The sequence below is a fragment of the Melospiza georgiana genome, chromosome 1 (assembly GCF_028018845.1).
Source record: "Melospiza georgiana isolate bMelGeo1 chromosome 1, bMelGeo1.pri, whole genome shotgun sequence".
NCBI lineage: Eukaryota > Metazoa > Chordata > Aves > Passeriformes > Passerellidae > Melospiza > Melospiza georgiana.
The window spans coordinates 129634559-129647792 of NC_080430.1; the positions used below are offsets into that span (position 1 = coordinate 129634559).

At 35.6% G+C, this 13234-nt stretch overlaps 1 protein-coding gene across 1 annotated transcript in view; it reads left to right on the plus strand.

The window, feature by feature from the left end:
- LRP12 (LDL receptor related protein 12) overlaps positions 1 to 13234 on the plus strand; it is a 49776-nt gene that overhangs the window by 20903 nt on the left and 15639 nt on the right. The window contains exon 2 of the mRNA XM_058035699.1: positions 7939 to 7995. Coding sequence (XP_057891682.1) covers positions 7939 to 7995 — 57 coding nt within the window. The remainder of the gene's footprint in view (positions 1 to 7938; positions 7996 to 13234) is intronic.

The window sequence follows — 13234 nt, forward strand, 5'->3', positions numbered from 1 at the left end:
TTATACTCAAGAATAATTGTCTAAGCAGGTGGATACTGGTTGTTGCAAAAGGTAAAAAAAAAAAAGTCTAAAACCTGCATAAAATTATTCCATTGCAGAATTGATCCTTTAGCTTTTGTCTTAGTTTACTGAATAAAGTTGCATCACAGTTGGTCTAAAATGAAAATGGTGCCACGTAAAATAATAGCATTGAGTATTGTAAGCAAATTCTGTGCTTTATCTACTTTTACATTGAAATTGTATGTGCTTATTTCTGGATTGTGTATTGTTAAACATTTAAATATGCACTGTTTCAGTATCGTTTCATCTGTTAGTCATTTTTATTCCTAATTAGAGAAATTACCTATGTCACTGTAGTGTTTGCATATACAACACTTTCTCATTTTTCTGAACATTGGCTTTCACTCTTAGAAATTTTAGATATATTAACTGTATCTTCTTTGTGGCAAGTGTTCTTCTGTTACTGGAACCTGCAATAAAGGTTGTTACTGTTGCTCTGCATGCCTTCAGTAGAAAATCCTGACTGATGCCTATATGGCAGTGTTTCTGTGTGTTGCATGTGTAATTTTATATTAAAATAAATGGTTGTTTAATCCATCCCTCACATAAAGGATACATGGCATCGTGCTCCACATTTGAAATTGATTTACAAATCATCACCTGAAATTCTGATAGCTCCAGTACTTAACCCTAAGGAAATAAGGGGAAAAAAAAGTAAACCTAACTAGTTAATGCCAAACGGTTGATTTAAAAATAAATAATATAAAATTTATCAGTAACTCTTCTAGAGATTCTTCAGCTACACTGGAGATTATTGATCAGTTAATTCCTGAAAGTACTATCCCTTCAGTATTATCCCTTCTCATGATACTTTTTAAATTGCTTTCTGTCATGAGTTGCATGTTGCCCTTTGTCAAGGAAATAAGCAGCAGCTGGGTGTAGGACAAAAACTAATGGTCAAAGTGCAATACACAATGTAAAAAGTCAGTGAAGACAGGAAAATATGAGATTACTGTGATTTGTGAATCTTATTCCAAGTAGTTGATCCAAATACATATTGGTGCACAAGCTAATTTTATTTCATGCATGTATCTAATGGAAGGGATGTAGTGATTGCAAACTAAACTGTCAGAAGGCAGAAAATAGTAAAATGGTGGTACCTGTAAAAGCTGGGACTGGTATTGTAGAAATTTGGGAAGGATACTGCTAATTTGCATTTTTACTGGATCTGGAGATATTACAAATAGTTGCCTGACTTCAGTGGACTGTATGTTCTGAGCTGTGCTCCACCTTAGTTTGAAGCATTCCTGGTAGCAATAACTCAGTGTTTCACAGACTGTTCTGGGGGGGGTAAGTTTCAAACTGTTAGACTGTTCTTTTTTTTTTTTTCCCTTTTGCTCCACTGTTTTCTTCACTTTCATTCCTTCACTCATGTAAATTGAAGTGCACATGTGCTCTTCCTGTCTTCTCAGGAAGAGAAAATTTGAATTTCTGTAGTTTGATTTAGCGGTGGTTGGAGAACACATGGTGCACAGATAGAAAAGAAACTACAGGAGAAACTTAATTTTATAGACTCTGAGTTATAAATGACGGAAAAACACATCTAGTCCTTTTTGCATGCTCATGTCCATCTGAGATTACAGAAAGTATTTCTTTCATTTGGTACTTTCAGTATACTGAATACTGATCCTTCTGCAGTACAGGAGAGCTTGGCAGCAGTTTGGCCATATACCTATGCATGTGTAGCTTTTGGCTGTGGATACAGCTTTAAATTCCTTCAGCTGATGCATTTTATTCTAAATGCACATTAATTTAACAAATATAAGGAAAGTGTTCAAGAGATGAGGTTGTAAATGATGGGTCAAAAGACTGAGAAGGCTCCTAACTGATTGGGTTTTTTTGGTTCATTAAATGCAGGTGGCCCACGAGTAAGTAATTCAATAAAGTATTTTGGGTTACATACTGAACTAAGGCTTTTATCATAGAATGGTTTGTGTTGGAAGGAGCCTTTGTAGATCATGTAGTTTATCTGAAGAGTAGTAGTACTTGTTTTTCTGTTGGTCTTCCACATGCCCTGCTCTGAGCTGTAACACCATAACCATGGATTACCCTTAGGCGTGGTAGGCAGGCAGTGGCCTTTGCCACTTCTCTCCTGCAGGCTTGGCAGAGGAGCCTGACTGAGGCTCAGCAGGACACATGGCATCTTCAGTGAAAGCTTGTTTCTGTTTCTGCTCAGCTGTGCTTAGGTGTTTGCAGGAAGTGGGCCACTGGCTGGGACTGTCATAAAATGTGCTATCAGAAAGGGTCATTCCAAGAAGGCATCATAGATTTTCCAGCTTCAGTATCTGTAGATGAAGAAGGTTATTTTTATTTTTTGTACTCAGTAGTCAAAGTACCATTGCTAAGTGGTTTTTTAGGGAGGTGATATGGGAGGCAGCACCAGTTTGTTCTTGAAAGCATATAGTGACCTTATTTTGGTCAATAAGAAGCATAACTTAGTGAAGAATAATGCAGGGTAACTTCAGGACAAGGGACAGTTTTGTAAGGTACAGGGTGAGAAGAAATGTTGGGGTAGGATGAAGAAAGGATGTTTGGTCGTGACATACATTGTCTAAAGTAAGGCAAGTTGAACACACATGATAAAGAGTGTTTAGAAACACATAATATACAGGAACTGTTGTTGATCTCTTGCCCTTGATAATTGTGATTCAAGAAAAATACCCTGTCCAGGCTGCTTATGTAGCATTCATTAAGAGGTACCACTGTACCTTTTAACTCAAGGTAGTTTAGAAAAAGCTCTCTCTTCATAGCTGTTCAGTTACAGCGCTTCTTCAATTTGTACAGCTCTGTTTATAGGGGGTTGTAATTTGGCTGTTGAGGATAATGGCACAGGCTTAATCTTGATACAGAAGAATTTAGCTTCAACAGAGATAGGTGTATGTGATTTTTCTTGGTGAACAGTAACTACTTAGTGTAACAGCAGAAATAAAGGTGACTTAAATAGCCTTTGCTACTATGATTTTTTTTTCTTTTAATTTTTTCATTTCAACAATCAATTTTTCTGTAAAACGCCATCTGGATTTAATTCAGTCTCAAGATACATGATGTTATTTCAAACTGAAGTTACAGAGTTTGATTTTACAATCACAGTGGACAAAGTTGCATGTACCAGATCTTTGTGTGTGCTTTTGCACTATTTATCATTTCAGTGTATTATATTAGTATTACTAATTTTAGCCAATCTGAAATCAAAACTGCTTCATTTAAGAGTCATTATTTACTGTCTCAAATACATCAGCATTTAGGTAAACTTGTTCTTTTTTCAAATCCTTCAAGTTCACCTATATATATGTATTTATATATCTGGAGAGCAGAAGGTTGCCTTGTTTAATCTGAATATTTTGACTAAGGAACACTTAACTATAGGAGGGTGGAGGTTAGTGGGGGTCTGTTTGGTTATGCTTTTTGTAAATGCATGAATTTGGATACAAATCAAAGGAGTAGCTCATATCAGGAGTGTTGGCTTAGTTTTATGCTCTGAAGAAATATCTACATAATCCTTTGAGTCTGATACTCATCCCATTTTGAGAGAGCTGTGCTGCATAGGCTGTGGGGAAAGATGGATGCAGGGGTGTAACACCCTAAAATGAAGGCTGCTGCATTGTGGTTAACCTCCAGAGTGAGGCTCAGCATCACTGCTACTGTCTGGGTTTCAAATATATAGAACTTGGCAGGTGATTTTTCCAAACATGTCATGTTTTTCTAGTGTGAAAGCATTCTTTTCCTTTGCTCTTTAGTTGAAGTGTTTGCAGCTGCCACATTTTCTTTGCTGCCAGCCCACTCCCCAGGCCTGTATTTAATCTCCTACCTGTGATGAAATTCAGAAGTAGTTAATGAGTCAAATACCTTCCAAGGCTATGGGTGTTATCTTCTGCATAGTTCTGTTCACCTCTCCAGATTACATGTAGGAGTCTTGGACCAGGATATTGGGAACTGATGTTTTGACAGTGCCAGGATTTTCTGGGTGGGGTATGAGGTGTTTGCCATAGTTTCATCTGGATTTGTAGGGGAGAAATTCCCCAACTGCTAGAAAACCTGAAGGCAGACCTAGTGTAATCTTACTTGCTTCTGTGGTCAGTCAACTGTGAGACATGAATCAAAAGGAATTAATTCAAGTGTCTGTGAAACTACTTGTCTGTCTCTGCCTGCTCCTTAGATGAGGTGACATTGCAGCCCAGAGGATTTGAGTGTAACAGAAAAAAGTGGTGGAGGTCAAAAGGTCTGGCTTTGTGCTGTGAAAGTAAAAAAAATTATTATGGATACATCTGTTAGAATGGGTGAACAACTTTGAACATAACCATTCTTCCTTTGAACATTTGGGAGATTTTTAAATTTGTTGAAGACAGAAAGGCACCTCAAATGTTGGAGGTTGTTCCATGCTGTAAAACATTCTATCAAGAGTCCAACTCATTTAGTGACAAGTTGGGTGTGTTTTTTTGTATTGCAGTTAAGCAGTCTTCAGAGATATTACCATGAATGGTGGCAACAAACTCATGTGCACCTCGGTAGAAAGCCATTAAAAGCACTTTCCATATTTTTGCTTAACCTATAGGCTACCAGTAGTTTAAAATTTCGTATTCTGTTTATGAATTTATTGTTTTGTTTAGAAAAAGTATATTAAATGCTTGATTTTATCTTGATCCTTATCCACTTGAATTTTTTTAATTTATGTGCAGTTGCTGACCATATCTTAAGCTGCAGGGCTAAAGTTGACATATATTTCTGTTTTGTATTTGTACTTTGTTTATAAAAGAATGTGAAGAAAGTGGGTATAGTCTTGGTTACACAAGTGATGGAAGATGTTGATTTTAAAGAAAACAATCCTAGTTTTTCACAGGCAGCACAGAAGGCAGGATCTTTTTGGTGTGTAGCTTCCAGTGCTGTGCTGTCAAGACTCCTATAACTGATATGGACCAATCTAGTGCTGAGTTTTGTTAGGTAACAACTGCTTCAGTTTAAAACTTGAGGTTGAAATGGGCATAAATAGCAAATATTTCTTTAGGACATAAAGAAATATAAAAACTTACTGGTGACCTAAAAAATTTTATTTTATATTTTCATATTCTGCTGTGTTAAGTAGATTAACAGGAATTTCAAAGATAATTATGTTCCCATGTCTTAATGGAAGTTACTGATCGGTTACCTGATATATTGGTCTTGTAGAAGGCTAACTTTAAAAGGAACCATGTGATTATTTGTTGAGATCATACAAGGATCACCGCCTAAAAATTTCATGAAGTTGTCAGCAGTTAGTAACATTTAAATGGCATATGAACACACTGTTTCAACAATAGTTTTCAATAAAAGAGGAAGTAATAATCTGAGAGATTCCTCATCTTTAATGTAATGAAAGTTTAGTGGTAGTTTATTTTTTTAAAAAGACCAAAGACTTTATTTTGATACTGTAGTACTTGGATCTGAGTTTAAGCTTTTCATCATCACACATTAGTGCCACTTCTGACTAATCATTGAAGTTAGTTTGACAATAAATATGACAACTTTTTATCTCAAGAGATTAATTGTTTGATTATAAAGCATATTTAGATGGAAAATATTCAAGTGTTCTCTCTAGGTATTCAAGATTAAATTCTTTCTTTGAACATTTGGAAGATTTAAGTTTTCTTAACCCATTAATTCTGAGTCAACACACAGAGGATTTCGATGCAAGTTCCCATTTTAGTATGCTTCTCATTATTACTGATTTATAGTTTTTGTCAGTCTTTGATACATATATACTTTGTCTTGTTTTCCATCACGTCAGTATTATGTCAGTCTTTTCATGTTTCATTGTATTTTTATCAGAACTGATTTCATTAGTATTCTGGGGTTTTTGTTTTACTGGTCTTTGCGTACAGGCAGCTTGTCAGGAATTCATATTCTGGGAGCATCAATGATGTGCTCAAATACTGACTGTCTTCAATGTAATTACTTCTGGGTTATTAATATTTCTAGATGTTTGTGAGTTCCTTCTTTTTTTGTCATGATGCTCATTTTCAGTGTTCAATAACAACTGCAGATATAACTGCATGTGCTAATGCCCCTTTTTAAAAGTAAAAAGGTGAATAATCCCTGGTGTACTTGAAAGATAAAATGTCAGCGAGTTATTTTTAGGCGAGACAAGAGGTTCTGAAATGTGTTAATGTTTTCTTTATGCTGATGGAAATAATGGAAAACAAAACAATCAGAAATATGCTTCTGTGGAATTAGTTCCAAGTAAAATCATTTTCCAGCAAAGATGTTTATTTTGTAAATTGAGAGCTAAGTGTTACTGTACACACAAAATTGGAGTGGCAACATCCTTTGGCATGTCAGTGATATGCAAAGCAGAGAAATTATTTGGAGAACAGTTTTTTAAAACTTAGATGTATATTTTACTTTGAAAATAGTTTATTGAAAAATAGTTGCTCACCAACACAGTATTTGAAATAGCATTTGTTTTAAAAATACTTCAGTGTTTTGAACATTGAGGAGAATTGTTGCAGTGTGGATTTTTTTTTAATAACTGAGGCAAAGCAATTTGGTATGTAAATATATGCAGTGAAATTAGTACTTTGAAAATGGAGTGGGAAACATGCCACTTTGAAGAACCAAGGAATTTAGTTTTTAAAAATAAAAAAATTAACTTACTATCGTTCTACAAATTATGATCATCAGGTTTCTAACTGTATTGTGTCTCTAAGAAGCTAAAAATTACGGCTGTCTGTATTTGGTGTCAACCCTGGGAGCAATTTCTTAAACATCCTATGTATAATCTCTGGGGAGCACTGGGGTATACTCTTTCTTGGTCTGCTTGTAACAGTCTTTAAATTGGTATAAAAGGAATTTGTGTTTTCTTCATATATTTAAGGTTCTTGTTCCCAGACATAGTACCCTGACATTGCAGTGCTGGTAGAACAACTGACATCACATACATGAAAATCTGTGTGACATGGCAAATCTTAAGGACTACAAAACTTTGAAGGATTAAGAGTTGTGGGTTTTTTGCTTAAGTGAAGTATTTTACATTTCAGATTCACTGCCTGTGTTCAAAGGAACTTATGTATCCAAGTAGCTGTTTCCTCCTGATATTTCTGAAAGATTTTACTAAAAATTTGTTGTAAAGGTTAAAAGAAAAGATAATGAATAAAGGAGGGGAGAAATGCACACAAATACAATTTGATGTGTCGCATCCTGTACCAGGACTGCCACCTGCCAGCAAATATGTTGGCTTTACCAGGCTTTTTTTGCTTTGGAGAGTACAAAGTAGTATGGTGTTAGGAAGGATACCCTTTTTTGGGCTCTTACTCTTGATGACCATATTGGTCTTGTTCTTCTTTGCAAGTCTACTTTGTTTTAATGAACATTGCGGGGGAGTTACTCTCAAAGCTAGCTGGTTCCCTGCTGTATCTGAACTGTCTTTCTGGACAAAGGGTGTAGGCTGCAATTTTTCTGAAATAGATGGGTATAGTCCCCTGGATGTCTTATTTGCATAGCATTTACTAGCAAATCTTGCTCTAGAAGGAGATGAGGAAGATGCATGGAAGGAGACCTTTCGTGAAAATAAAATAGCACTTGATGCAAAATGCAAAGTCTACCATGTGACATGCATAAGGTTTCTCAAAAATGACAGTATCAGTCTCTGCTTTTTCCTTAACTTTCTAGTACATCTAATTGTTCCTAGTAAACTAACAATGCTTGGGTGGGGGTATTTTTTATTGTACGGTAACTTTCTCTCTAGTTTTTCTCTTTAATTTGTGATAAAACTTATGTTGGACCTTTCATGTTTAATATTAATTAAAAGAACTTCAGGTTTGTTCATTCTGTTCTGTAAAAAGGTATCTGAAGAATTTTTACAAATTTTATCTTGGAAATTAGCTTATTCATTATGTTTAATTTTAGGAAATGGTGCTCTTGCAGAACATTCTGAAAATGTGCATATTTCAGGAGTGTCAACGGGTAAGTCATTTTTTGTAATGTTTAAATTTCATGCATGACTTAAATAGTAAATATTGAAAGCCACCTGGTATCTTATGAAGAGATATTTGGCTATAAAAATTATTACTGCCTTTTGCAGCATGTAATAAGGAATGAAGCAACTGGAACATGGAAAAATTCTCATAAGATAAAACTGATACCTGCATGCTCATGAACAGATTATGCCTTTCTAAGTGGACTGCTTAATTATTTTTCCATACAAACATTGAACTAAGAGAAAAGTTGGTTTAAGTTGAATTGATATTTTCTTTCCACAGTGAAGTTTTTGTGAAATGAAATTTACTGAAATGTAATTTTGGACACTGCTACTATCAAATAACGTAAATCCAAGAGTTATGCATTTCACCTGATTAGATTTAACTGAAATGACTGTACACTTGGCTGCACAGTTTCTTTAATACAAGAAAAAAATTTAGAACTCATGAAACTGAGAAACTGATGAGATGCTGGGAGCGGAGGGGGTATAAAAGCAGCTCAAAGGTTTCTATGTTCCCTTCCAATAAGTGAGTTTTAGGCCTTTTCTGGGCAGCAGCCGCAGCCATGTCTGGTGTGTGTTAGTGATGGGACTGTGTGGTCATTGAGGCATTGGCGTGCACTCTTTGTTCTTCAGATGCTGTGCAGTGTCAGCAGCTGCTGGGCGTGGTTTATCATACAGATACCCAGAATATGTGCAAACAGGGAGATAAAGGCTCCTCAGCAGGTAGCAGAATACAAGCCTGATTCTTTCCCCAGGAAAGCTGCCTCTAATCCCTAGAATTCAAACTGATTTTCATACCTCCTTCTCCTAAAATAAGAGTCAAAATGCAAAGTTGTCCTTTTTGAGAACAACTTGTACATCTCACTGTAGTTATCCTTGCAGTATTGCTTTAAACATTACGTTGCTACTTCTGCTTCTATGGTTGAGTTTTTGGATAAATTTATAGTCAGTGGGTGGTCTCTGTTGCACCTACTGCTTTCTGTTTGCCTTTTATTGTTCAGCACTCAAGGACTGTTAAAAGTCTGTTTATAGAAGATCTTTCTTACCCATTTTTGAGCTGCATCATGAAGAATGCTGTTGCCTTTTAGTAGTACTGGTTAACCAGGGATCATATGTACTGCATTTATGGCACACTGTAAATAATAAATGCCTACATAGCTAACTTGCCCCTCTTTGAGCAATTATTGCTGGAATTGGAATGGATGAGAGATGCTAAGTCAACTTAAAATCTCGCTATGCAGCGTTCAGAGTATGTTTTAACAACCCCTCACACCTTTGTTGACTGCAGTGGTTGTGTCAAAAGTCACAATACAGGCTGAAAAGCATCTGCTGGGCAAGAGGTGAATGGAATTTTTGACTCTGCTTCCAGTACTTTGGCCAGCATGCTTGAATAGGCAGTGCCAAGAAGAGCAGAACACAGCGTACTTTGTACGCAAGATAACAGCAGCTGGTAGATAGAACTTTAACTACTGAGAAGAAAGATCCATTTAGAAATAAATAATAATAATAACAACAACCAAAAAACCCAAGACAAAACACAAAAAAAACCCCAAACCAAAACAAAAAAGGTATCTCTGATATTCTTGTGTTTTTAAATAGCTTTCCAGATGGGAAAAGTACTGTACTCATAAGTTTGTTTCTTAATACAAAGTGCAACTTCTTCACTGGGGAGTTTTGAGGTAATGGGGAAGGGGTGATCTGTTGAGAGCAACCTCAAGAAAGCATATAGACTGACCCAGTAGCATTTTCCTTACTGCTCTTTGTATGTACATCTTAAATTTTAAGTTCATAGCCCAAGTATAAAAGATGGTGATGAATAAAATTAATTTTTTAGTTCCTTTTAAATAAATTGGGTCTCCCAAATGTATTTTCTAACTTGCAGGTTATATGTTTCATTAAGCATACCGGGACAACTTTATATTTAGCAGAACAATTTTAAGTTGAGTTTCTGTAAAATAGAACAAAAGACATCTGGCTTTTAATCTTTCTAAATCCAGCTTTCATCTGGTGTTGAAACCAAGCAAGCGATTGTCTTGGACAGTTGTACAAAGACTGGATTTAAAATGAAACTTTTGTCTTGAAGGTAGATTTCCTGTCATGCTGCTGCTGTTAGACTATATGACCTACCTTACTAAATTACATTTTAATAGCACAGACCTTTGTGGCCTTCAGTATTTATGCTTCTGCTGGATATTACATTGCCAGGTTACAGGTACCTCTCTATATATGAGCGTGCTTTTTCTGCCAGCAGCAATTAGTGGAATGTTGTCTCTTTGCATATAAGTGATCACTACAGAGCTCAGAAATATTTTCATGTCTGTCTTTGAGGTATGTTGAGCCATAATTGTCATGATTGCAAAACCAAGTCCCCATCTCCCCAACCCCTCACTCTACATTTTAAAGAGCTGCAGCACTGTCATATATAAATAAAATGATTTCTTTTTACTGCAAATGTCTCTGTATTGCAGAGCAAAGGGCATTTTAAATTAAAGCCTTTTGGCTTGACCTGGAGGCAAAGATTCCCATGCCTTCTTCCCCTGTAGTGCTTCACATAAGACTTTCAGTGGCTCCTGAGAGTTACAATGCAATAATTATCCTCTCTGTTCACGGTTTAGACTTTATCACAACATTATTCTCTTTTTACTCTAAGCTGTTTTAAACACCTTCAGATCATTTATCCAGCTGCATTCATGTCCTTACCATGTCCAATATAATGCATACCTTATCATCCTGTGGTTCACATTGAAAGCTAATTCTTTTATCTTTTCAACTAATCTCCTGGCATTACTGTGAAGATAAATCCCTAATCTCCCTCTCCCTGCTTTTCTGAAGTGACTTTTTTCCTTGACATGTTGTTCACTCTTAGTACAGGTACTTTACTTCTCAAGATCTTGCTACAGAATTTTTGCATAGGTTTCTTAATTATTTTCTTATAACTTGCTAGTTGAATTTGGTACAGTAAACTTTTAATTGGCTCTCTTCTGTTTACCAGTCAACATCCTGTAGTTTACAATAATGTTCTGTAATCTGGGATGGTAAAAAAATTTCAGGAAGAGGGAAATTAGAAGAATTGTTTTGTCTGTTTTTTAAAAGTCTACAGGAAAATCCATATACACTGGAAAATTACGTGCAAGCTCTTTTCATCATTATTTTACACTGTAATATGTGAAACATCCTCAGTCCTAATTGGAGTATTGCAATTTACTGAAAAGTTATATCAGAGTAACAAGCAGAATTGCAAATAGATTTTTTAATAGAATAAAGGTTATCAAAGCAAAGAGTTTGAAACAGGTAGGAGATGAATGAACAGAATTGTGCCAAAGAATACTAGGGCATTGAAGGGAATGTAAGCAGACACAACACTCACGTAGAAATGGTTGTGCAGGAGGAATTTGTTCTTCCCTCCAGATATTACAGCCACCAGCATGAGATTTGAAAACATCTTGGGCATGCATCACTGGGTGTCTTTGCTTCTTTGTGATGCAACCTTCTCAATTTCTTTTGTGCTTCTGCCTTGATTGCAGACTTATTTCCATTTATCCTGACTCGTCTAATTTTCATTCTGCTGTTCTCTTATGTATTTTTAATACTTTAAATAAATTATTCTAAACCTAATCAGTTTACCTGTAGTTTTAAGTTGTCCTAGACACAACTAACCTGTATGACAAATGCTTGTAGGGCTGCTAGCAATTGAGATTAAAAGTCCAAGTTTTCCTCAGCTTAAAGTAAGGATGTTTGCCTCTATTGATGCATTTCTGTTTTACTGCCAGTTGGAATTTTTTTAATCCCATATCCTTCAGGATGTTGCTTGCATTCTGCATGTTTACAAATACATGAATAAAACGTATTTTACACTCTAGTCTACTATGGTGTAGGAGAAACATTCTTGTTAGGCAGAGAGTCAGGAACTGATTTTAAAGGCTTGCTATTATATTTACGAAATATATTCCCTTTAAAGCTGTTCTATTTCAAAAGATTATCCTTGATTTAAAAAATTTATCTGAGAAATCATTCTCTCTCAAAAAGACTACACTTCTGAAGTGCAGTTTCTGCAGTTATCTTGACCTTTATACACTTTTTAAGCAAACAGATTTCTGTTGTCTCTGGAGTAATAAGTAAGAGATTTTTAATGCATGAATATATATCAAGTATGCAAATGTGTTTAGCTTGTCTAGCCAACTTGAAATTAAGAAAGCTGTAATTCGCTTTTCAAGTCCCTTCCCTTTTTTTGACTCCCCACTTTGTCACATGAATACTTTCTTCAGTGTTTTCTCCTCTACAGCACTTGTACAGTTTTGTTCACCCTGTGTTACTGTGCCTGTGGTCATTCTTGCTTCCTTGTGCCCTCCATAGTCTGCTTCTCTCTCCCCATGTTGGGTGCTGTTGCAAATGATCGTGTTTTGCTCTCAGCTCAGTAGTATGAGCTTTACTGGAAACAGAGAAAAAGACATCTTAATAAAAGCATGTAGAAATTACAGGGATAAGGTTGTTTCTGCAAAGGATAAAAAAATCCTGAGTTTGAGTAAAACTAGAAGCTTTCATGTGCTCTGGAAATACTACCTTGGTTATACAGGATTTCCATGTGAAATTTCTTCCATTCACACTTGTGTAGAAATACTGTTTGTAGTGCTGTAAGGTTTAGCATGTAAATATTTTTGGAGGTGAACTCTGTAAAACTGAATAAGCTCATGTTGAATGGATTTTTTTAAAATGTATTTTAGTGCAAAGTTTCCTTTGTCAGGTAAACTTAATAGCTTTTTTAGAAGTTCTCAGTTACAAAATTTTGTCCGTCAGTTTGGAAATATCTGATAGCATGAGTATGTTGTAGTGTAAACTTTACTTCTAGGCAACTTCTTTGAAGTTGGGGACTATTTCAGTAGTAACCAAGTAGTATATGGATTTGTTGCCAGCATTTGCAAACTTCGTATAAAATGTCTTACGCATTCTTTTTTTGCATGTTTTTGTTCTGTATGTTTTTTGGTTTTGTTAAAACTGCTATTTTACTTTTAACAACTGAATAACCAGCTTTTCTTTCAAGTCCTTACATTTATTACCTGAACAAATGTTAAGTATCAAAAGATCCTTACACAGGAGCTGTGTTCCAAATTATCATGGTGTTAGAGCACCACCTATAGGGTTTGCTCAAAAATTAAAAAGAAAGAATGATGGCATATTCAAATTAAATAATATCTTTCTGTATTTTGTGACTTTCATCCCAAGATA